Source organism: Mauremys reevesii, linkage group 16 (assembly GCF_016161935.1).
Source record: "Mauremys reevesii isolate NIE-2019 linkage group 16, ASM1616193v1, whole genome shotgun sequence".
In the NCBI taxonomy this organism is placed as follows: Eukaryota; Metazoa; Chordata; order Testudines; family Geoemydidae; genus Mauremys; species Mauremys reevesii.
Window position 1 is genome coordinate 15,511,607 of NC_052638.1, and position 26,462 is coordinate 15,538,068.

Here is a 26,462-nt window from a genome sequence, read left to right on the forward strand (position 1 = left end):
GAGGAGGGCAAGAAAGCCTCCCGGTCCTCCATCCAGGCCTCTCTGGACTCATCAGACTCAGGAGCCAGAACCCTGGCCTCGGGAGTGACCATGCGGAGAATTTCCTGGCTGCAGGCCTCCACCTTGCCGTCTGAGGTCCAGTATACTCTGCAAGACCTCCCTTTCGACACTAAGGGCCTCTTCTCCGAGAAAACGGACTCGAGGATTCAGACCCTCAAAGACGGTCAAATCGCCATCCGCACCCTGGGTAGGCACACACCGGCTACCCAGCGGAGGTCTTTCCGGAAGCAGCCGTACTGGCCATTTAATCAGGCCAGGTCACGGCCTGATAATGGGCGCAGAGGCAGGCTGAACCGCCGTAGACCATCGGTCAACCGGCGTAACCAGTCCCAGGCGCCCTCCAAAGCCCCTCAAGGGCCTAAGCAGGCGTTTTGATGGGACGCCCGAGGACGGCCCATCAGGCTATGCACCGGATCCTTCACCGTTATTTTACAACCGTCTTTCCCACTTCCTCCCGGCATGGTCCCAGATAACAACGGACAACTGGGTACTTCGTACGGTCGAGTATGGTTACCGCCTTCAGTTTGTTTCGCCCCCTCCCTCCTACCCACCCTCTCCGTCCCTCTTCAGGGACCCCTCTCACGAGCAATTCCTCTTGCAAGAGGTCAAGACTCTGTTGAGTTTGGGTGCTATAGAGGCGGTGCCGAGCGACATGCGAGGCCGGAGATTTTATTCCCGATATTTCCTAATCCCCAAGGCGAAGGGAGGTTTACGTCCTATACTAGACCTCCGAGAGCTCAACAGATACCTACTCAAGCTCAAGTTTCGCATGGTAACCCTGGGGACCATTATTCCTTCCCTGGATCCGGGAGACTGGTTTGCCGCCCTCGACATGAAGGACGCGTATTTCCATATCGCGATTTACCCGCCCCATCGACGCTACCTGCGTTTCGTCGTCAACAGCCTGCACTACCAGTTTACGGTGCTACCCTTCGGCCTCTCCACCGCGCCGAGGGTTTTCACAAAGTGCATGGCAGTGGTTGCCGCAGCTCTCCGCTGTCGTCGCATACATGTGTACCCGTATCTCGACGACTGGCTGGTCCGCGGACCATCCCGCCATCTGGTAGCATGTCAACTGGCCGAGATGCTAGCCCTGTTTCAGCGCCTCGGACTCATGATAAACGCCGAGAAGTCCACTTTAGCTCCATCACAGAGGGTGGAGAGCATTGGAGCGGTCCTGGACTCCAAATTGGCCAGGGTCTGCCTCCCTCGACCTTGGCACCAGACTATGGTTTCCCTCGTCCAGGACCTACAATCCTTCCCCACAACAACAGGAGTGGTCCTGCCTCCGACTCCTGGGCCACATGGCGTCATGCACGTTCGTGACAATGTACGCGAGGCTGCGTCTTCGCACGTTTCAAACTTGGCTTGCATCGCGGTACCGTCCGCACTGCGACCCCATACACATGGTAGTCACAGTCATGAAACCGACCCTCGATTCGCTCAACTGGTGGCTGGACCCAGAGGTCGTCTGTGCCGGAGTCCCATTCCACCCTCCTCCCCCGTCGATCACCCTGACCACGGATGCCTTGGCATTGGGGTGGGGGGCACACCTCAGTGACCTTCACACCCAAGGTCTCTGGTCGCCCCAAGAGCTTTCCCTCCACATCAATGTCAGGGAACTGCGGGCGATCCGCTTGGCGTGTCAGACCTTCCACGCCCATCTCCAGGGCACTGTGTAGCTTTTTTCACGGACAACACAACGGCGATGTTTTACGTCAACAGACAGGGCGGGGCTCGCTCCTCCCTGCTTTGCACAGAAGCGATGCTCCTATGGGACTTCTGCATAATCCACTTGATTCACCTGGTAGCGTCCTTTCTTCCAGGAGTGCAGAACACGCTGGCCGACCATCTCAGCAGGTCGTTCCTCTCCCACGAGTGGTCCCTTCGTCCAGATGTGGTGCACACAATTTTCCGAAGGTGGGGGTTTCCCCAGATAGACCTGTTTGCCTCCAAAGAGAACAGGAAGTGCCACTCGTTCTGTTCTTACCAGGGTCGCTCCCGAGGCTCCCTGTCGAACGCATTCCTCTGCTCCTGGACGGATCACCTACTATATGCCTTCCCTCCGTTCCCACTCGTACATCGGGTGCTACTCAAGCTTCGGAGGGACAGGGCCCGACTCATACTCATCGCTCCGGCCTGGCCGAGACAGCACTGGGTACACCCTGCTGCTCGAGCTCTCCGTACGGGATCCCATTCCCCTCCCATTATGGCCGGACCTGATAACGCAGGACTTCGGCAGGCTCCACCACCCGGACCTACAGTCCCTCCATCTTACAGCTTGGTACCTGCGTGGTTGACCCATGCGGAGCGTGACTTTTCGGCGGCGGTGCAGCAAGTCCTGATGGAAAGCAGGAAGCCCTCCACTCGCTCAACCTACCTCGCGAAATGGAAGCGTTTCGCACTCTGGTGCAATCAGAGAGGCCTTAATCCTTTCGTGGTCCCTATTCCTACGATCCTGGACTACCTCTGGTCCCTTAAGGAACAAGGACTCACGGTCTCCTCCTTGAAGGTACACCTGGCCGCCATGTCCGCCTTTCGACCGGCCGTAGGAGAACGGTCCATCTTTTCCAACCAGATGGTTTCCCGCTTCCTTAAGGGTCTAGACCACTTGTACCCGCCGATACGGCGTCCTACCTCGTCCTGGGATTTGAACCTAGTTCTAGCCCAGCTTATGGGAGCCCCCTTCGAGCCCTTGGCCACGTGCTCCCTACTCTACCTGTCATGGAAGACGGCTTTCCTCGTCGCTATAACTTCAGCGAGACAAGTTTCCGAGGTTCGTGCCCTAACGGTTGATCCGCCGTATACCATCTTCCACGGAGACAAGGTGCAGCTTCGACCACACCCGGCCTTCCTCCCTAAGGTGGTATCGGCCTTCCACTTAAACCAGGACATTTTCATCCCGGTCTTTTTCCCGAAGCCGCACTCCTCAAGTCGTGAACAACAGCTTCACACCCTGGACGTCCGCAGGGCCTCGCATTTTACATAGTGCGGACGAAGCCCTTCTGGCGTTCGCCCCAGCTATTCGTAGCGGTTGCTGATCGCATGAAAGGCAAGCCGGTCTCCTCTCAGAGGATTTCCTCCTGGGTAACATCTTGTATCCGGACATGTTACGAGCTTGCTCGTGTGCCAGCTAGCCGCCTCACCGCTCACTCTACAAGAGCGCAAGCCTCGTCTGCCACCTTCCTGGCCCATGTCCCCATCCAGGACATATGTAGAGCAGCCACCTGGTCTTCTGTCCACACCTTCGCTTCCCACTACGCGTTGGTACAACAATCTCGAGACGATGCAGCCTTCGGCTCAGCAGTTTTACACTCTGCCACGTCTCACTCCGACCCCATCGCCTAGGTAAGGCTTGGGAATCCCCTAACTGGAATGCATAGGAGCAATCACTCAAAGAAGAAAAGACGGTTACTCACCGTTGTAACTGTTGTTCTTCGAGATGTGTTGCTCCTATCCATTCCAGACCCGCCCTCCTTCCCCACTGTCGGAGTAGCCGGCAAGAAGGAACTGAGGAGCGGACGGGTCGGCTGGGGTATATATCTAGCGCTATAGCAGCGCCACTCCAGGGGGCGCCCAGCCGACCCGCCGGAGTTGCTAGGGTAAAAATCTTCCGAAGAGCCGTGCACGCACGGCGCGCACACCTAACTGGAATGGATAGGAGCAACACATCTCGAAGAATAACAGTTACAACGGTGAGTAACCGTCTTTTCCTTTTTGGGCCCAAAACACTTGTTGGATGGGTTTTAAAAAGATTTCTAGTAACTTTCTGTGTTGGTTAGGGTTTATGAGTAGAAGGAAGTGTCAGTGCTGGGAGTGACGTTCTTGTGATGGATGATACTTATGTCATAATATGATCATGACATCCATGGATCGGATTTCTCAGAATCAGAAACCAATTTTGGAGAAGCAGGTTTAGACAAAGATTTTAAAAAATTGATGCTGAACATAAGAGTACTAAATTTAGGCACTTATGAAAGTTGTCTTGATTTTCAAAAGCGCCAAGCACCCAGGAGCTTTAAGGTGCTTTGAATGTCCAGTACAGAGGGAAGAGCTGCACAGGGTCAGGGAAACTGTCATATGTAGCTGCCCAGGGTCCGTGTACCCTCTGCCATGTACATTGGCCAAACCGGACAGTCTCTACGTAAAAGAATAAATGGACACAAATCAGACCAAGAATTATAACATTCAAAAACCAGTCGGAGAACACTTCAATCTCCCTGGTCACTTGATTACAGACCTAAATGTCACAATATTACAACAAAAAAAACTTCAAAAACAGACTCCAATGAGAGACTGCTGAATTGGAATTAATTTGCAAAATGGACACCATTAAATTAGGCTTAAAGAGAGACTGGGAGTGGATGGGTCATTATACAAAGTAAAACTATTTCCCCATGTTTATTCCCCTCCCCCCCACACACACAGACTGTTCCTCACAACTTCTTGTCAACTGCTGCAAATGGACTGTTTTGATTACCACTACAAAAATTTGTTTTCTCTCCTGCTGGTAATAGCTCACCTTAACTGATGACTCTTGTTAGAGTGTGTATGGTAACCCCCATTGTTTCGTGTGTGTGTGTGTGTGTGTGTGTGTGTGTATGTATGTATGTGTGTATATATATATAATCTTTCTACTGTATTTTCCACTGTATGCATCCGATGAAGTGGGCTGTAGCCCACGAAAGCTTATGCTCAAATAAATTTGTTAGTCCCTAAAGTGCCACAAGTACTCCTGTTTCTGTGTTTTAGTGTCTTGTTCATGGTAGATTAAAACATGCAAGCAAGCACCTAATTTTACTGCAAAATTGTTCTCCAATAATAAAACAAACTTTTTCTTGTAGGTTCGCAAACAGCAGAAGAATGGGGACCTTACCTTTTTAGAGAAAATAGAAGATGACATCCATAAAGACATGGAATACGCCATGCGGGATCTTCAAGCAACACATGCAGAAACAGTGCAAGAACTTGAAAAGACACGGAATATGTTAATTGTGCAGCATAAAATTAACAAAGATTATCAGGTACTAAACTGTTTACAGTGGAAAATAACCAGTAACAAAATACTAATATTAGCAGCACCTTAACTTTTTTCACTATCAAGAAATTTGAATTAATGGTTAAGACTTGTGAATTCAGGAAGTTTTCAGCATGAAGAACTAAATATTGATATATTTGAGGTCATTGGGAGATTTCCCATTATGATAAATATTGGCTATAAGGGTGAAATTCAGAAGGGTGGGAGTGGATGAAATCCATGTTCCATAGCCAGGGACAGCGTAGCCTGTTTGCATCTGCAATGTTCTGTTTAGTCCACAGGATCAACATGGTTGTAAGCTTCCTCTGCTAGCTCATTCCTTGAATACAAGCCTATTTGCAGCCATATGTGAGTTCTGATTTGAAGTGTACAGGCAAAGCAAAGCTTCTGGCCCAGTTTTACTCTGTTCACTCCTCCTCTGACAAACTCGTTTCTGGAACTGCAGACCTTGTTCACATAATGGATGTCATTCTGAACCCATCAAAATTTGAAATACAACATTAGAGCACTGAACTGAAACAATAGCTAATCACTATGGTTAAATGAGGCTTGACTACACAGAGCAGTGTTAAAGCACGTTAGGAAACCTGTAGAGCACACCATCAGGGTTCACACAAACCATTTAATACGCAACATATTTGCGCTTTAGAAATCAACCCCCATAGGATGCATTACCCCATGGTGTAGACGAGGCCTGAGTCTATTTCTACTGGAATTAGAATAGATCGTTGTGTTAATTAATTGGAAATGGTTGCTATTTTTGCATAGTCTCAAAATATGGATTCAATCTTGAATTTAAATGATTTTTTTTCTATTAGTTGTCATTGAAACTCCATGGTGTGTGCCAAAGAAATGGTGACCACTCTAAAACTGTGACATAATGTGTACAAAAGTGGTAACAGCTCTTCCCTGGGCTGACTAGAGGTGAGATAGAAGCCTAAGAATGAGTGCACTTAAAAAGTCAATATTTGCCAGTCTTTAGTCACTACAGTACCACAATCTCTGCTCTCCTAAACAATAGGGAGATACTATTCTTGTTGCAGCTACTTGGAACAATAAATGTTGATTTTTAAAAGAAATTACTTTATATTAATTCACCTAATCTATATTCCATTATTAGTCCCCTGAGCTGTCCAGTTTTCCCCAAAATTAATTCTTCAGTTTCAGCAGTTGACATCTGTCCTTGTACATTATTTAGAATATTTCTGTTAATAATATTATATTGTTTAACTCAGCTAAAAAAAGGAAATGGCACCTTTTTCCCTACATATGATAAATTATCAGAATATACTATCTTTACTAATATTCTTTCAGACTGAAGTTGAAGCAGTGACGCAGAAGATGGAGGGTTTACAGAAAGATTATGAGTTAAAACTTGAACAGTATGTCCATCTCCTTGACATTAGGGCTGCACGCATCCGAAAATTAGAAGGTAAATTTTTAATCCAGTTTTTGATCCTATTTGATATACCTAATCTGCCAAAAATTATTAGGATTTAAACATTTATTGCAACTATAGTATTCACCGCAAAAAATATAGTGTTATACTGCAAATGTTGATGTCACTTTATGCATAAAGGCAAAATTGGAAAGGTTTTCAGAGCAACCAGTTCACATGTTTGCCTCAAAAGAGAGGTCTCAAGTATGAGAAAATGTACAGTAGAACCTCAGAGTTACAAACACTTTGGGAATGGAGGTTGTTCATAATTCTGAAATGTTTGTAACTCTTAACAAAACATTACCGTATTTTCAAAAGTTTACAACTGAACGTTAACTTAATACAGCTTAGAAATTTTACTATGTTATGTAGAAGAAAAATGCTGCTGTTTTCCCCCCCCCTTTTTTTTTAGTGGTTTACATTTAACACAATACTCTACTGTATTTGGGGTTTTTTTTGTTTTTTGTTTTTTTTAGTCTCATCTCTGCTGCTGCATGATTGTATACCTCCAGTTTCAAATGAGGTGTATGGTTAACTGGTCAGTTCATAACTCTGGTGTTTGTAACTTGGAGGTTCTACTGTACATAAATAATTTTTAACATCTCTGGTTTATCTTACATTAGAAACAGTAATACTCCAGCTTTTTTATCTTATTGTTAAAATATTAAATTAGGCCCAGTTGTTTTTTCATTTTTCTATTTTCAAGTTTACATTTGAAATGGCTGTTATTTCCTAATATTGAACCTTCTTTTAATTCTTCAAAACTCATTTTATTTTTTCCATTAATTTGCAAATTATTACACAATTGAATGAAGAATGAATGAATTGTTTTTCTTTTTCATTTAAAATATGATTTTATATGTAAAAATAAACACGCAATAACTAACAAGGACTAATGCAATAAGAATTTTAATAATGGCTCAATTCTTTTTATGTACTATAAAAGTGTATCCTATGTACTGAAGAATATTATGGTGGCTTGGGCCCTGGTTTTATTTTCTTTCCCCGAAAAATAAATCTTATTTTGTATACTTACTTATTTGTATACTTCAACTGCAAAAATGCCTTCAACTGCAAAAATTTATCACACCTGAATGCAGTGGGTCTTTGGTCAGTAAGAAAAAGGGAATGGGGCTCTTTTACAGGTCCCAAATGTATTTGATTAGAAGGCAGGAGAAAGGGAGATGGGCTTACCTGAACAGAGCCAAGGTGGGAACAGGAAGATGGCAGACCAGTAGGGTGGAGGAGTTGACCCACTATATGCATCAGGGGGAGGTATTTATACCCAGTGCATTCCATAAGGAACCCTCTCTGTCATTAATCCTCGATCAGCTCTGCAAAAATATGTAGCTTAAATCTCTGGTATGCTTTTTAATCCAGTGCTCCCTTTAAAAAAAAAAAAAAGTTTCATTTTAAGGCTTCTTTCTCATAATTGCCTTGCAATCGATTATTAACTCCAGTGCGCTGAAACTATAGTGTAAAACCAGTGTATCTACATTGACTTCAATGGAGTTATTCCTGATTTAAACGAGAGTGACCTATATGAGCACCAGGCCCCATATATAAAACTTGTGAATCATATGATACCTAGAAGCAATTATACAGATTAGGAGCACTGAAATGTTTGAAAAAGATGACATTTTTTAACTTTATTGAATTACCCTTTATTTTCTCTGTATTCCGTCATTTAATCGAGTTCTGTTGCAGCATTTGTTGATGACAAGAAAAAGATTTTCATGTTTAGTTCAATTTCATGTTGTTTGTTGTAGCTCAACTAAAGGATATTGCCTATGGTACCAAACAGTACAAATTCAGACCAGAAATCCTGCCAGAGGATCCAGTAGATGAATTTGATGAAACTGTCCACTTAGAAAGAGGAGAAAACCTGTTTGAAATTCACATCAGCAAAGTGATATTTTCTACAGAAGCTGTGCATGCTTTTGGTGACCAGGAACCTGTAACTTTCTGCACCTATGCATTCTATGACTTTGAACTACAGACAACCCCAGTAGTTCGTGGTCTTAATCCATCCTATAACTTCACTTCACAGTATCTTGTGCGCGTTGATGACTTCTTTTTGCAATACATACAGAAAAGCACTATCACTCTTGAAGTTCATCGTGCCTTAGGCACAGATTATGAAACAGCTGCAGCATGTCAGCTGAGATTCCATGAAATCTTGGAAAATAATGGCAGGATCTATAGTACAGCAATTTTAGTTGGTAAGTAACATTTCAAAGTGTATTATGTGTGATATTTTAACTGACAGTTATAACAGTACATATTTGTACAGCACTGAATTAATGTTTTACAACTTAAAAAAAAAGAAATTGTATATACAAGGCCAAATTCTGCTGTGGGATGTGAATGCAGTTGTGGGCAGGCCCTGAAGGGAACAAATTGCCCATAATGGAATGAACATTCAGGATGTGTATAGCAGTGATAACAATGTAGTGGTGTCTGTCTATGACATATATTAGAGACAATGTGGATAAATTAAACTAGCAGTTTGGTTTAACTTTCCATTATGTGTTTTCAGTTGCTTTTAATTTTGCCATACTTTAACTGTTCCATGCTTGTTTTCTGCTCCTGGGTTTTTTACTGTTGTTTAATACAGTTTTTAATTATATAAAATCATAGAAATTTAGGGCTGGAAGAGTCCTTGAGAGGGCATCTAATCCATTTCTCTGCACTGAGGCAGGACCAAATATACCTAGACCATCCCTGACAGGTGTTTGTCTAACCCAGTCTTAAAAAAACTTCAATGACAGGGATTCCACAATCTCCATTTGTAATTTCTTCCAGCACATAACTATTCTTTTAGTTAGAAAGTCTTTCCTAATAACTAACCTAAATTTCCCTTGCTACAGATTAAGCCGATTACTATTTGTCCTGTCTTCGGCAAACATGGAGAACAATTGATCACCATTCTCTTTAAAACATCCTGAACATTTTAGAATACTGTTATTAAATCTCTCCTCAGTGTTCATTTTTCAAGACTAAACATGCCCAAACCTTTTCTGATAGGTCAGGTTTTCTAAACATTTTATCATTTTTGTTGCTCTCTTGTCCACATCTTTCTTAAAGTGTGGCACTGAAAACTGGACACAATTCTCCAGCCTCATCAGTGCTGAATAAAGCAGAACAATTATCTTCTGTGTTAGATGCAACATTCCTTTTAATACACTCCAGAATATTACCTGTTTTCACAACTGCATCACACTGTTAGCTCATATTCAATTTGTGATCCACAGATCCTTTTTTGCAGTACTAGCATCTAGCCAGTTATTCCCCCATTTTGTAGTTGTGCATTTGATTTTTCCCAGGGCCGCCCAGAGGATTCAGGGGGCCTGGGGCAAAGCAATTTCAGGGGCCCCTTCCATAAAAAAAGTTGAATACTATATTCTCATGGGGGCCCCTGCGGGACCCGGGGCAAATTGCCCCCCTCCCCCCCCCCTCCCAGCAGCCCTGGGAAAAATAAACATTTAAAAACCTTCCACATCTCGGCACAAACCCAGTTTTAAGAAAACTTCTTTTCAAGTCACCTTTACAAGGTATCACTGGTTCTCAGCATCAGCTAGTGCTAAAAGGCACTAAAGCTCATAAAAAGCGTTGGACAAATATTTTCCATCAAAACTTTTTTTGGATCGAAAACTAGGGGTTTTTAAAAAACAGAAAAAATCACGGACAATGTCTGCTTCCCTTCAAAATTTGTTGTGTGGTTTTTTTTAATTGAAAAGCTGAAATTAGTCTGCCAAAACCTGAACATGGTTTGGGGTTTCAGAAGTGTGTGGCCAAATATTTGCTGCTTGCTGTGTTTGATTGTTTAAAGAAACAATAAAAAAAATTCTGCTTAAAAAAAATCCAAAAAAAATTTTGAACCACCTCAGCTGTGACCAAACACCTGAGCCCATTCAGTCAGAGATTTTTCCAGGTTTCTGATACTCTGGCTTCCTTGACTCGTATCTGTCTCCATAACTTTGGGTTCATTTAGGTTAGAACGTAACATAAGAATACTGATATACTGGGTCAGACCAAAGGTCCATCCAGCCCAGTATCCTGTCTACCGACAGTGGCCAATGCCAGGTGCCCCAGATGGAGTGAACCTAACAGGTAATGATCAAGAGATCTCTCTCCTGCCATCCATCTACACCCTCTGACAAACAGAGGCTAGGGACACCATTCCTTACCTATACTTACCTATACCACTAATGGACTTAACCTCCATGAATTTATCTGTTTCCTAGAAACTGGCTCCATGGGGTCCCTCACAAACTGGAGACAGTTACTGTGGGTTTGTCTTTAGTATAGCTTATACTGCACGAACTGAGCATTTGAGATTGTTCCAGAATCTGGGATGAGCCTATGTTGTGAAAACTGAAATGCTCAAAATGCACATGCATGTGAATGGATACAGGGTGCTAAAATTAAATTAACCCAGGGGGTCTGAAACTGGGGGTCGGGACCCCTCAGGGGGTCACGAGGTTATTACTGGGAGTTGCGAGTTGTCAGCCTCCACCTCAAACCCTGCTTTGCCTCCAGCATTTATAATAGTGTTAAATATATAAAAAAGGTGTTTTTAATGTATAAGGGGGGGTCACACTCAGAGGCTTGCTATGTGAAAGGGGTCACCAATACAAAAGTTTGAGAACCACTGAATTAACCCCTCTGGAGCCTTGGGGAATGCAGGGGATGGGGGGTCCTCCCTTGGTCGGGTTGGGAAGGAGGTAGGTGGTGTAGGATATTGCTCTTCTCATGTGATCCCTCCCCCATGGCTCTCTTGGTTTTATCACTGTTAATCTAAAGTGGCTAATTTTAAATTAAGCTACTCTCCTCTGACATGAATCTCCCTATGGCACTGAAATTAAATGTAGACTATAATTTGGCCTGACCATTGACAATGACCTGACCATTACCAACACTCTGTTCCGACAAGCGGACAAATACAAAACGACGTAGATGCACCCTAGGTCCAAACAGTGGCATCTGATAGATTATGCCATTGTCAGAAGGCGAGACATCCGAGACATACTGATCACCAGAGTAATGTGAGGAGCAGAGTGCTGGACAGATCACAGATTAGTCAGGATGTCTCTTTAACTTCACATCGCTCCCTCTTGGCACAAACGCCCTAAGCATGTGCGACTTGCTTTCAACATAGCCAAACTGAAGGATGCTCAGTGTTTCAACAATTTCCAGAGGAGTCTTGATGACAAACTGACATCCCACGGACAATTGATCGGTACTGTAACCGAAAAGTGGGACCAGTTCAAGCAGATAGTGACTGACACAGCAATAACATCTCTTGGACCAAAGAAAAGAACACATCAGGATTGGTTTGATGAGAACCAAGAAGTAATATGCTCAGCACTGGAAGTAAAGAGAAAAGCCTTTATCAAATGGCAGAATGGCCCCTCCTCAGTCTCTAAACGGGACCATTTCAAGTACCTTCAGAGCAAAACACAGAAAGACCTCCGTCAGATACAAGACAACTGGTGGGAGAGCAAAGCCAAAGAAATTGAGCACTATGCTGAGACTCACAACTCAAAGATGTTCTTCAGTGCTATTAAGACTGTCTATGGACCTTCTAAACCAAGGACCACCCCATTGCTCTCATCAGACAACACAACGCTGATTAAAGATAAAGACGGCATCAACGAAAGATGTCGAGAACACTTTAGCAACCTTCTCAATAGACCATCAACCATGAATAATAATGTCCTCAATGAAATTCCACAACAACCTGCTCTGACAGATCTTGACTTTCTGCCCACTATAGATGAGATTAAGAAAGCTGTTAGCCAGATGAGTTCAGGAAAAGCTCCTGGAAAAGATGAGATACCAGCAGAGATATACAAAGCAGCAGGTCCAGCAGCACTAGCAGTGTTCCACAGCGTGATCATCAGCATCTGGGAGGATGAAAACATACCACAGGACCTCCGCGACGCTACTATTGTCTCTCTTTTCAAGAACAAAGGCAGCAAAGCAGAATGTGGAAACTATAGAGGCATATCCTTCCTCTCCGTTAGTGGGAAGATCATCGCCCGCATCATCTTGAACTGCCTAATAGCCAGCATTTCCGAGGCAAATCTACCTGAAAGTCAATGTGGTTTCCGACCTGGCCGGAGCACAGTCGACATGGTGTTTGCTGTTAGACAAATACAAGAGAAGTGCATTGAACAGAATATGCACCTGTATGCTGTCTTCATAGAAAATGTGTCCAGATTATACGCCTTTTTCATGACAGGCGAAGTATTGTCTGATGGAGCCACATCAGCCCCCTTCAACATCACCAGTGGCGTGAAACAAGGATGTGTTCTCGCTCCTGTCCTATTTAACCTGTTCTTTGCATGCGTCCTTAACTATGCAATGAAAGATCTGGACCGAGGTATATACTTGAAATACCGGCACGATGGTTCACTTTTTGACCTCCGTCGCCTGAATGCAAAGACTAAGAGTGCCGAAACTTCTTCTTGAGGCACTTTTTGCCGACGACTGTGCCCTCATGGCTCACACTGAAAATGATCTTCAGCACATTGTCAACAAGTTTGCTGAGGCCTCGCAACTCTTTGGACTAACTATCAGCCTCGGAAAGACAGAAGGTCTTCATCAACCTGCACCTGGATCAAATGCTTCTGTCCCGAGTATCTCCATTGACGGCACTCAGCTTAAAGTAGTGGAGAATTTTAAATACCCAGGTAGTGTCATATCCAGTGATGGATCACTGGATAATGAGATCAACGCACGAATATCCAAAGCAAGCCAGGCACTTGGCTGTCTGCGTGTCAAAGTTTTAAACCACCACAACATCCGGATGTCAACAAAACTGCTTGTGTACAGAGCTGTTGTTCTCTCATCTCTTTTGTACGGGTGCGAAACTTGAACACTATATAGGTGTCACATCAAGCAGCTTGAAGCATTCCACATGCACTGCCTCCGCAACATCATGAAGATCCGCTGGCAAGACAAAGTGCCCAATCTTGAGGTCCTCAAGAGAGCCCAGATGACAAGCATCGAAATGATGATCATGAAGTCACAGCTACGTTGGACTGGTCGTGTCAGCCGCATGGATGCCAACAGAATCCCCCGCCAGCTTCTGTATGGTGAGCTTTCCCAGGGCATCCGGCATATAGGTCGTCCATGGAAACGTTACAAGGACACTATCAAAGCCAATCTGCAGTACAGCAGTATCAAACCTAGGGACCTTGAGGACGCCACCAGCGACAGAACACAGTGGCATGCAACAGTTAGAAATACCTGCATCGCCTTTGAGGAAGACCGCTGCCGGCGTCTACAAGAGGCACACGAACAACGTCACAGAGCATCAGCAGCGCACAATCCACTGACCGCGAACTTCCCATGCACCATCTGCAGCAAAATGTGCACCTCTAGAATTGGCTTGTACAGTCATCAGAGGGCACACCATGAGACCAACAATAGATGATCTGCACAGATTTGTCATCATCAGATCGATGGACTACCAAGAGATAATTTGGCATTTGAGAAGTGAAATGGATGGTAGCCCTAAGGGAACAGATAACAGCTTGGCTCTTTTGTGTTAAATAGCTGTCTGCAAGCCTCAAACTGCTGAATGAGCTTTAGGGTGGGGAAGGCTGTGCCTCCCCAAACAGCCTGGCCCTGCCCCCTATCTGACCCCCAACCACTTCCTGTCCCGACTGCCCTCCCCGAGAATCCCCGACCCATCCTGCTCCTTGTCCCCTGACTGCCTCCGAAGACCCTCTGAACCACCACCTCGGGACCCCACCCCCCACGAACCCCGCCTGCTCCCTGTCCCCTGACTGCCCTGACCCCTATCCATGCCCCCGCCAAATCCTGACAGACCCCCGGAACGCCCACAATCCAACCCCAGTTCCCCATCCCCTGACTGCCCCCAACCTCTGCCCCTCCCTGTCCCCTGACTGCCCCTTATCCAACCCCGGCCCCCTTAGCATGCCGCTTACCCCCACCTCCCCCCTCTTCCAGAGCCTACAAGTGGCCCTGGACAGCACTACAGCGGCCTGGCTCCGGCGGGACTGGCGCTCGCAGCCCCGCCCCCTTACTATGTGTCTCTGAGTGGGGAGGAGCTACGCCGCTTTAGCTCTGTCCAGGGCCGCTCCTGGACACGGCGCGCTGAGGCACCGGGGGATGGGCGAAGGCGGAGCCAGGGGGAGCCTCTGACATTCCTTGAAGGACTCTGCTAGATAGAAGGAAGTTCTTCACACAGCACACAGTCAACTTGTGGAACTCCTTGCCTGAGGAGGTTGTGAAGGCTAGGACTATAACAGCGTTTAAAAGAGAACTGGAAAATTCATGGAGGTTAAGTCCTTTAATGGACATTAGCCAGGATGGGTAAGGAAGGGTGTCCCTAGCCTCTGTTTGTCAGAGGGTGGAGATGGATGGCAGGAGAGAGATCACTTGATCGTTGCCTGTTGGGTTCATTCCCTTTGGGGCACCTGGCATTGGCCACTTTTGGTAGACAGGATACTGGGCTAGATGGACCTTTGGTCTGACCCAGTACGGCCATTCTTATGTTCTTATACATCCTCCCAGTTTAACAGTGAACCACCGATAACTTCTCTTTGAGTACTGTTTGTCAACTAGTTGTGCACCCACCTTATAACTAAAACTATTATATGCATATGCACGTGATCACCTGTTTGTTCTACAAGACCTGTGCCTCATTCAGTGCAGAGGATGGACAAGAAGAAAAAGGATGTTCTCTTTTGTTTAGGCACTGGAGTTGGCTGCAAGAGATCTGGCTTCTGTTCCTAGTTCTGCTATAGACTACTGATGCATTGCTGTCAGACCATATGCATATTCACAAGAGGGTAGAATTAATTTTCCACAGGCGGCCTTACTTCTGGCACTTCCTAACTTTTTAGTGTTTGATTTGCTACTGAAATGTTTATGTAATGAATTTTTTTGTATGTAATATTATATATAATGAAATATTCTATAGGAACTGGAGGACATATCCCAAACTATGGCACAGTGGATTACTGGGTCAGGTTAAGAGTTCCTATGGATCAGGCTATCAGACTCTACAAAGAGAGGTCAAAAGCTCTGGGATACATAACATCCAATTTAAAGGAACATGAAAAAGCCCCACAGGTAAGCTAATTTATTTTTGGTATTCACATAGAGTAAGCTGTTCAAATTTTTTTCTTTCAGTTCAATAGCTTCCTTCCACTGTTAGCTTTTGCTGTGTATATAAACTCTTTTCATTGCTTTTTAAGGGATCTTGAACAGAAAAGTTTTTTATTTTACTAGTTGTGTGATATAATATATGGTTGTGTCAGGAAGAATAGGTTTTAACCATCAGTCATTAATTGTCGCTAAAACTACTAGCTGTTGCTAACTTCTTATCCTGAAAGTAGTGAAATAATAATGAGTAAACCATTCTGTTTAACTCTTTTGATTCTGAGATGCCAAATTTTTCCAACATGTTGCTCTACTGCAATATCCATGAATTCTAGGCTGGCCCAGTGGCTCAGCCCTCTAGTACATGTCAAGTGCTTGAGCAGAAGAAATCTTAGGATTTTTGTTGTTTGGATAATCAGGTTGAGACTGTGTTTTATATTTCTCAGTCAGGAGAAAATGCGAGAGAGAGAGAGAAAAGTGGCCTGTCAAAAAGGTTTCAAGAGTGAGCAAAAACTCAACTAAAACAAGAGCTAATTTAAAAAAAAGAAAACCATTTCCTGTGAAAGGTATCTAAAAAACAAAATACATCTTTTCTCCAAAAAATTGATTATTATTTTTAAATCAAAGATAAACATTTAAATGTTATCAACATTTCAAACTTTCTCAGCCAACTTGACTTCTCAGCAATACAGGATCATAGCCTATCTAGGAGGCTAGAGATGAGTATTTGGGTTCATATCTCAAACTACCATGGATAAAAATGAATGGTGTAAACTGCACCATGACTGTACAGAAATTCTCCATTACTTGCTTTTAATTTTCAAAGCAAGGTCAATATTTCTACTGTTGACCAAGATCTTACAAGTTGCTTAGCATCTCCTCCAGTTTGCTAAAGAAGCCTCATGAACTCCAAGTAACTAAAAATTAGAGCTGATTATCAGTGTGTTATCACCTTGCAGGATTGGACCCATTGTTGTTTATTTTATTATGTGTTATGCATACTGTTGTACAGAATATACAGAAAGGCCTGGTTCCAAAATGCTTACAAATCCTTTAAACTCAAATGGCTGTTTTCTTGCTCTTGAAATTACAAATGTTAATGAAAAATACATTAGCGCTATTGCAGACTTCTGCAGTAAGTCCAGATTTAAAGGAGTTAATTTGAAATTCTGTAGTGGAAATACAGGATTTCGTGTTTGCTTATATCAGTTAGACATGTTGCAAAAACAATTTATCACAGTACAGTACATAATTTTACCAAATAGCTTTTCTTTGATAGTTTCACAAATTTATAATAAAGTTACTTAAAATATACTACAATAAACTAATATTTTTTACACTGAGCTGTTACTTTTTCCTTTTTGTCTAGACTATTAATGAAGTCTGTTAACATACTTTAACATATTACTTTACTTATGCATCACAACAACAGTAAGCAACAGTCAGAGTAAAAGAGGAGAAGTTCAGATATGTTTGACATTAGCTTAGGAAACAAAAATCTTTAGCTAAACAAAATGAAACAGTGAGTCAGTTTTGCTTTCAGTTTGTTAGTCTAAATCTGGAGTGGCTTCAATGGAGTTATGAGAAATTTGGTGCAGTAACTTAAATTTAGATCAGTGCAAGCATTTTCAATTTGTAGTTGTTAAAAAAATAAAGTAGCAGTTGATAATACCAACAGTATTGCAATTTCTTACTCTGGCTTCATGTTTACAAGAATTGAAGAGTCTTTTCATTGTCCAGCTATACCAAAAGAAGGACAGGAGACACTTGATATGGTTTTAATCAGGCCGCAACTTTATTATTAGGTGTCTGGGAGTACCCGGCAGATAAAAGTGTACAGTGCAGGTAATCCCATGTTCATTCAATAACTACTCAGGGGGCTTCTGCCAGCCCCCTGTCTTTTTCCGTCCAGGTCTCACCAGCCAGCCAGGATGCTTGTATCTGACCATCCACCCCCCTCTTATAGGAGGGTAGAGGTGGGCTATAAGAAAGGAGGTTGGCTCCCTGCCAGACCATTCATAGGAGCCCTAAATCCACCCCTATTCCATTCCTTTAACCATCACCTACTTTTTGAATCTTTTACTAAGCCAGTTATCCAGTCATTGTATATCTTCCTTAAGGATAGGGCCCTACCAAATTCACAGTCAATTTTGATCACTTTCATGAACAGAGGGTTTTTTAATTGGTCAATTTCGTGTTTTTCAGATGTTTACATCTGAAATTACACGGTGTTGTAACTGTCAGGGTCCCAACCCAAAAGGTATCCGGTGGGTCTGATTTTTCCCCCACCCCCAAGCAGCCATGCAGGGGAAGGACAAGTCCAGTCCCTCCCCAGCCCAGTGGGGACTTGCAGCTAGGAATCCCAGGCTAGGGCACTCCCTGCAGCAGGGAGAGGTCGGGCTCATTTCTACAAACCTCCTCCGGCTGCAGGAACCTCCAGGGCTGTTGCCCAGCCCCAGAGCTTCCTGCAGAAGGGGGAGGCACTCAAAGATGGGTCTGATTTCCCCGACTTTCCCTGAGAGCAGCCATACAGAGGAAGGACAAGTCTTGTCCCTCCCCAGCCCGGCCAGCACTTGCAGCTAGGACCCTCCCAGTTGGGGGGGTTCCCAGCAGCACAGCTGTGAAATTGGTAGGGCCCTACCTATGGAGTACCTGCACTGGACATCTGCCCCATGCTTAGACTATATATCACAACTTATTATTTAACTCGCTTCATATTAACAAAGCTCTCCCTGATCGCGCTGTGGGGAGGGCAAAAAACCCCTCCACTCCACCTAGGCCAAGCTGGTGGTGAGGAAAAAATTCCTTCCCAGCCACCTAAAAAGGGGCGACTAGCACAATGCCCACAGCAGGTCCTGACCAAATTTTGTTTTTCTGCCTCACCTGCTGTGTGGAAAAGGGGCTTATCCCACCTGGGCTTGTCCCTTTTCTACCGTTCCATTCCCAGGGAATGAGTCAGCATTGCCACGCTGACCCATTCCCGCCTTTTGCAGCAGCTTCTGACCTCTCTCCTCTCCCTCCCACCTGTAGACCTCAGACAACAATCTCCCCTCCCCCCCACACACAAACACTTAGAGGTGTGGTGTGGTCATTTAATTGGTGGCTGCTGGCAGTTGTTAAAATAAGCATTAGAATCTGTATTTTGTGGGGAAATAGGGTAGAAAGAAACCTTACACACACCTGGCTGAATCTCTGCTGCTTTCAGAAATATTTCTTGTTATAATTTGAACACAGGTGGTAATATTATGTGAAAGGCCCAGTATATTCCTCACCTTCACAACTAGTTGCTGTATTGTGCTTCAGAATCTAAGCTTTCATTTATTTAAAAATAACAAAAAAAAAAAATCCTAGCCCTTATGGTCACAAAGATACAGTGATCTTGAAAATGTGACCCTAATACAATCTGTTAGAAACAGATTGTCTCCCTGAGTCTAGTAACCTGAAACAATAGCTCTGAGAGGTGTGAACTGCCCCATTCTCTCAGTTGATAAATCTGAAACTGTGTGTTCTGTAGTGACATTAATTGATCATTTTAGAGAAAGATTACTCTAATGCGCTTTATCCCACAAAATCAAATTGTCCAGATGTCAAAAGCCACACCTCAACCAATATTTCCATCTTCCCCCAACAACTTCTGCAATGCAGTCATGTGCTGGCAATACAAGTATCTCTGGCATATCAAAAAATAAAAATTGGAGATGGAATAATTAATATCAAAATAAATAAGAGGGGAGATATTGAGCTCCATTGGATTACTCATTTTTATATTTAATTTTAAAATATCAATATTAAAATTACAATTGAAGCTGTTGTGGAATTTTTAGTGTACAAGGGTGCCATGGAGAATATAGGTCTTGTGCAAAATTTATGTCCACCTCCCCCCAGAATATGCAAGGTGTTGAAGATTGTATGTAATAAATTAAGAAAATTCCATTGGCTTTACAGTACTATTGTACCAATATCAGTTGTAGGGTATTGCTACACTTCAGAACATTTTATTATTGCTCTTTATATGCTGATTTTTTTAAATAAAGGCTTTGGATCATGGAGTGGGAAATAACTGGGACAAATAAATCCCTGGTGTAACTCTAGAGACACAATAGCAATTAATTTGGATAATTAATTTTAAATTATTGAAAAAGGTATGTACAAATGAGGTTATATTTATAGAAATTATATCTGGACAATGAATAGGGATAGGAATAAGTCAAGGATGAGATGCATGACTTTTTCATCTTTTTAGGGTTAAAAATACTAATATATTTTTATACTATAGTTCATTTGATTACCTATAGAACAACGACAATAGTTTTTTAGACTGACTGAGTTAGAGCTCTGTGAATTTTTTAAACTATTCCCAATTTTATATAAAGTTTGGAGAACAGTTTCCCCCAAAATTGAAGTTTTTTGTTTTGGCTGAATGTTTTTTGGGTTGGAGTCACAAGAGAGCTTTAGGAGAAGGCAGCCTCCTTCTAACTTTTGGCCCAGTAATTAGGGCACTTAGGTAGGATGACTCTGAATTGGCACTATGAATAATTAATGAATAATCATTGGACCAAGAAAAGAGAGTGAGAAGGACTTGAGCACTCTCCTAGGAGGTAAGAGACCTAATTGAAGTCCCTGCTAAAATAACTATTAATTATTTATAAAAAGTGGAAGAGCTTCAACAGCAAGATTGAGAAGTATCCGTACTAGAATCCCCGATTCCCTAATTCATAGGGCACTCTGCAGCACTGTGGACGACCTAAGTTCAAATCCCTGCTCCACATCAGGCAGACGGGGAACTGAATCTGTATCTTCCACAACATAAGAAGAATGCTGCTGCCACTTTCTCCTCTAGCCATCTTGTGAATCTAGTCCCCTTTTTCTTTTGCTTAAAAATGCCCTAAATCAAAACAAAAAAATTTCAGTTGGGTTGAACAAAACATTTCATTCAACCCCACTAAAATTTTATTCTGACTTTTCATTTCAGTGAAAATTTCAAAAGAATTTGTTTTGGTTTAACTCAAAATGAAACTTTTTTCAATTTTTTGGAATTGTCAGCGAACTGAAAAATCTACTATTTGCCCCACTCTGGCACATGGATCATAACATTTTACAAGAAGAAAACAAATAAGTAGTAGATATGAAAGGATTAATCTCTTCTTCCCTAGTGCTTATAACCAAAGTTACTGAAATTTATTGTTCAAGTAAAGTTTTGACACACTAAATTAGTTAAACAGTAGTTTGGTTGTTATTTAAGCAGGCAGCTGTTTTTGCTTTTTATATAGCTCTTCTGCATCAGGATAAGAATTCTAATGGGTTTTAATCAACATGTGCTTTTTTCAGTTAAAGCAACCGATACACAGAACTGCCCAAGTCAGCACTTCAGCAGATGGCGACTTAAATGAGCTTCATATTACAATAAAATGTTGTTATAATCTCAAGTCCCGAAAAAACCACCTTCAGCCAAATCCTTATGTTGTCTACAAGTTCTTTGATTTTGCAGACCATGATACTCCCATTATTCATAGCAGCAACAGCCCTCAATTTGACGATCATATGTGTTTTCCAGTGCCAATGAATACATATTTAGACCAATATTTAAAATCGGAATCTTTGACTTTTTATGTGTTTGATGATGGTGAAAAAGAAGAAGGTGTTTATGTAGGGAAAGCCATTGTTCCTCTTATCTCTTTAGCACATGACAGATACATCTCAGGTAAGAATTTGACCTTTTCAAAGCTAACTAACTTTACACCTACTGCTTCATGATGTAGTTTATGTGTTTTAATTCATGACTGTGTTTTCCCAGTTTTACACCAGCATAAAATGATGTTGGGGATCTTTGCTTTGCATCTAATTAACACCAGAAAAGCAGAATGAGTCAAAGTTGGCAATCTGTAGGGGTGAATGCAAGGTCCAGCTTTTTGCACAAGTCTTCTTGGAATGATGGGGACAATTGTATATTTTTTTTAAATTTCCCCATGAGTAAAAACAAAAAAAAGTCAAACCAACAGAAACTCAGTGGCAAAGTTCTCATGCAGCCTGCTCACAATAATGACAAGTAAAATTTTTTTACCTTTTGACCCTGTGTTCTTCTGCCATGAATGGGCATTTCGACTGTGGCATGAATAGTATATGATGATTTAGCCTGATTGGTATAAATCATGATTCATTAACAGTGACTGAGTTAATTGCAAAGACACCATCTATATTTTGTTTATTCTAGTAATATTTTCCTTGCATTTGATCTTTTGATCATAGATTTGACTGTCAGAAATCTATCCGGATTGGCTGAGTTGTCAGTCTGATGTATTTCTCTGACACCACATCATTAGCATTTGTATTTAGTGTGGTAATAAAGCATTGTTAGTGTTAACATCACTTGGAAAGTGCTAAATTAACCATTAGATTTCCTACCTTGCTGCTTTATTAAAATGTAACAGGGCCTCTGCAAAGTACATAGAGAACAAATATAGATTAAATGAGTTTTCTTAAGAGAAATCTTGGAAATCCTCCTGAATCCATCTGTGTGATTAAAAAGGTTCTCTGGATATTTTGAAGATCTACTTTCATGGCATTCTTTTTAAATGCTTAGTGACAGTAATAACCTTATACTAGAAAGCATTTTGTAGTTGTTTTCTCTCTTTTTCCAGTGATATTTCTTCATTTTTCTAGTAACAGCATGCTAATTTCTTCCATGGTTACCTTCCATCCTTTGACTTCATTTTCTCAGGATTTTCCTGTAATCATTTCAACTGAAGTGCACTTAAAAATCAGTCAGGACATTAACATGAGAAACCCTTTGTCATCTTTCAGCCATACAGAAAAGAAAACAGGAAGGTCATTTGAACCCATGCTGTGTAGCAGACAGATAATAAATGTGAAAAAAAATCACAAACTAAAACTAACATAAATAAACAAATATAAATTTGACTTGGGGGTGGGAAGCCAAGATATTTATATTTATAATGAGGCTTCATTTTATAGAGGTAGAGCAATATTTTGCACATCTATTAAGATGTCACTTCTAAGGCCTCATATATATCTGACTGCGGGATTGGGGCATATAGCAGGAATATGTTGAAATATTAAAATACTGCTTGTGAAGTTTTGAATTATCTAGTAAACTGAAAGCTAAGTGAAAGGTATTGCTACTTTTCTTTTTTGTTTTGTTTTTAAAATAATGCTGTCAAAGAAAAACATTTAGCATATCTGTTATTAATCTTATACTTAGCTGCACTTAATTGGTGCTGTAGTTTATGTACTTTAGGCTGCCTGTTTATACATATAGCTTATATTTTTAGAAAACTTATTTATTTACAGTAGATAATTATGGCTCCTTAATGCACCACTGGAAAATAACTTAATGAAATCATTTGCAGAGATCCATGCTGAGACTCTAAAAATGTAATTCTATTATGTATTGAAGAGAAAATATGTGGTAGTTTCAGTTAGGGAAAAATGTTTCTAATGTGTATTTAAAATAGGAAAACATTTCCCAGGTCTGCTTGGCAGTGGACTCTCAGAGCTGCTTCATAATCTTATTTTAAAGTTTTTGCCCAGCTCCAGCTGCCCCCAAGACTGTTGCCAGGGGCCACTGAGGCCAGCAGCCCAAGCTGCTGGCGGCCGCTGAGCAGCGGATGCTCCAGCCAACCCCAGCACTGCTGCTCAAGCAGTCCCTGGGGCCAGGTGGGGCGGTCCCCAGGGCCAGCTTACTATATCCTCAGGCCAGTTGCCCGGGGCCGCCTGAGTAGTGGCTGGTGCGCCTGGCCTCTGGGCTGTTCCAGCAGCACTGGTGCAGCTGGCTGCAGGGCCACCCAAGCAGCTGGTTGTGGAGTCGCTCCAGCAGTGGCTGGTGTGGCTGTACCCAGGGCTGCCTGAGCAGCTGGCACCAAGGCCAGCTGCTTTGGTGGCTCTTGGGCCATCATAGAATATTATAGAATATTAGGGTTGGAAGGGACCTCAGGAGGTCATCTAGTCCAACCCCTGCTCAAAGCAGGACCAATCCCCAGACAGATTTTTTTTGCCCATTTCCCCAAATGGCCCCCTCAAGGATTGAACACTCAACCCTGGGTTTAGCAGGCCAATGCTCAAACCACTGAGCTATTTCCCCCCTCTCCCTGCCCGCCTGCTGCAGAAGTCTCAGAGTGACTTCCCCTGAGGAGTCCCGACCTCCTGTTTGAGAACCCCTGACCTAGAGGGAAACACTAGGAACAGCCTCACGTGGATAAGAAATCTTATTGCTATATTGTGTTTGAGAACCCCTGCCCTATGAGGAAAGAGTGGCACCTACACTACACTACACTACACTTTGCCTGTTTTGCCTGCTTTGCACTACTTTTTTCCCTCTTGTAGTTATGGCCTTCCCTCAAAATCCTTTGCTTTAAAATACTCTTCATGTGAGACTTGAAATTACAGGAGGTATCCTTTTGCTTGGAATTAATATTCTAAAGCCTGTCTTGGATGTGGTTCTCAAGGGAGCTCAAGAAACTGAATGCTGTTCCTCTATAATTCTTGCATTACATGCTATTTCTCTTGGCATGATAGCTATATAGCTAGATGTGTTTTGCACTCTCCTTTCAGGTACATTTGAACTAACAGATTCTGAAGGACATTCTTCTGGCACCATCAACGTTGAACTAAAATGGAGGTTTGCCTATCTACCTCCAAGTGGATCAGCAGTGGCAGCAGACCTAGCGAGTTACATCCAAAATGAAAAATCAGTGGCAACTAAATTACCAGTGAAGGAGGAAGTGCCGACTCTAACCCTGACCCCTTCTTTTACTTCATCAATGACAGTAAGTAATCTAACAAATTCAAAGAAGTTAGAGATAGAAAAGACCTATTACAGTAGGTCATCCTATCCAACCTTGCCAAGTAGGATTAATCCTTACAATACAGTGCATTTAAAAGAGACTAGTAGAAATACTTCATACAACCACCAGTTGGATTTCTGCAGGAAGAAAAAGCCTCCATGTTGTCACTTTTGAAGCTTTTAAAAGTTTTCTGTTCACATAGACAATTGTATAGGAGAGACAAAGCAAACACTAACCTTTTTAGATAGAACCATTTTGTAGACATTTCAAATTATTTACCTTTTTGTTTTTAAAATAAGTAAATTCCAAATCCTCAATCAGATTTTACAGGGAAATATTTCAGTCTTGTTCATTAATTTTCCAAACATTGCTAGCTTCCACTGTGTTTCTACCTGTCACTTAGAAGTTCCCAGAAAAGGAACTGACGGAAATACAGACATCGGGAGAACATGAGAGGAAAAAAGACACTCAGAGGCTGAATTTTGAGGTAGTAGGCTGTGGCAGAACAGGCATGCCTGCCTCTTTGGGTTTCAGCTCTTTCCAGGCTTTTGGCGCTTGCTGTGTGGTTGGAGTGGTCAGCCAGCAAGTCCCTCTTGCTGTTCTCCTGCTTTCAGCCTTCCTCTATTAACCACCTACAGCTTTCTCCAGGGTCCTGCTGGAGTCTCGTGGTGTCTGGAAGCTTTCACTTACAGATCACTTGCTCCCAGGCAACTCTCACCTGCCCTTTTCCTGACTGACTGCTCCACTCTGTTTCTTCCCCACTTCTGTGGTCCAGGTGCTAATTGGGAAGCAGCTTATGAGTCATGGGTGCTTTGGCCTCTTTGTTCTTAAAGGGCCAGTACCACATTGTGGCAAACACCTTTTTTAATTATATTGATTTATCCTAGGCACCAAAGCCCAAACCAAGACAGCGTACTGCTCTAGCAGACAAGAAAGTGTCTTTTATGGATGTCAGCATACTACAGATTCCAGTGAGGTTTAAGTATTTTCTTAAGAGTTTATGTATTGAAAATGTACTCATGCAATAATTTAAACAAATTATAGTACCAATAATTACTATTTTAATCAGCTGAAGACAGTTAACTAAAATGGAGTCTCTAACATCAGTTGTAAAATATTCTGAGATGAGTGTTGAGTGTAGTTTATTATTTGTTAATATGGTGTATTAATTATATTTGGGCTATATACAGTTACTTTCTTCTGTTCCTAAATGCATTTGATAACCTTAATTAATCATATTAAAAATATAGTATCAGTGTTGATCTACAACTCTTCCTACTGTCAGATAAATTTTAGTCAGAGTAAACTTTGTTTTGAACAGTAATAAATACCAAAGAGCATAAGTACAAACTAAGGTAGTCTATTGTAAGTTCACAATAGAAAATCAAATTCAGCATTGATAGAATCAAACTTTTTCAAAAGTCTGAATCTGAAAAATGAAAGTAGGAAGTGTAGGTGTTTATATCAAATATGTAAGGCTTCCACTTAAATGTAACTTTAGTCACGTTAGACTTATATAAGTAATATAAACATATATTGGGACCAAATTTATTCACAAGGGCCATTCCCCCACCCCTTCCTAATTTGTCCCCACAAATATTTGTATACACATTTTTTGCCATTTGGAGTCTGTATACGTGATTTTCAGGTATAATTTGATGCATAAGGTTGGGATTTTTAAAGGGAGTTAGGTGCCCAAGCCGTATTGAAATTCAGTAGGATTTAGGTGCTCAACTCCATTCTTTGAAAAGCCCCGCTTTGCTGTCCAAATGACCTAAATTGCTGGCAAAAATAATATTAGTAGAAGTTTCCATTAATTAAATAAAAAGAATCAAAACAGCTTTTTGTATGGATTATAGCCCAGACATTGCAGCATTATAGTAGTTTAAGAAAATCAGAAACACAAATGGGTTAGAAATAAACTTAAACCTTAGAAGTCTATTTTCTTTGTCTGGTTATGATGCACTCTGGTTCTTAGATATTC

General features: G+C 42.3%; 1 protein-coding gene across 4 annotated transcripts in view; it reads left to right on the forward strand.

Moving 5' to 3' along the window:
• Window positions 1–26,462, forward strand: part of RPGRIP1L (RPGRIP1 like) — a 128,784-nt gene that overhangs the window by 53,649 nt on the left and 48,673 nt on the right. For 2 of the 4 annotated variants that reach the window (XM_039502931.1, XM_039502930.1), the window contains exons 13-20: window positions 4,905–5,084; window positions 6,413–6,530; window positions 8,306–8,758; window positions 15,496–15,647; window positions 21,006–21,378; window positions 24,246–24,460; window positions 24,882–24,965; window positions 25,366–25,449. In XM_039502931.1, the coding sequence (XP_039358865.1) occupies window positions 4,905–5,084; window positions 6,413–6,530; window positions 8,306–8,758; window positions 15,496–15,647; window positions 21,006–21,378; window positions 24,246–24,460; window positions 24,882–24,965; window positions 25,366–25,449 (1,659 nt within the window). Of the gene's footprint in view, window positions 1–4,904; window positions 5,085–6,412; window positions 6,531–8,305; window positions 8,759–15,495; window positions 15,648–16,123; window positions 16,244–21,005; window positions 21,379–24,245; window positions 24,461–24,881; window positions 24,966–25,365; window positions 25,450–26,462 lie in introns of those variants that run through there. The other 2 variants (XM_039502932.1, XR_005588759.1) reach the window with 2 other exon arrangements.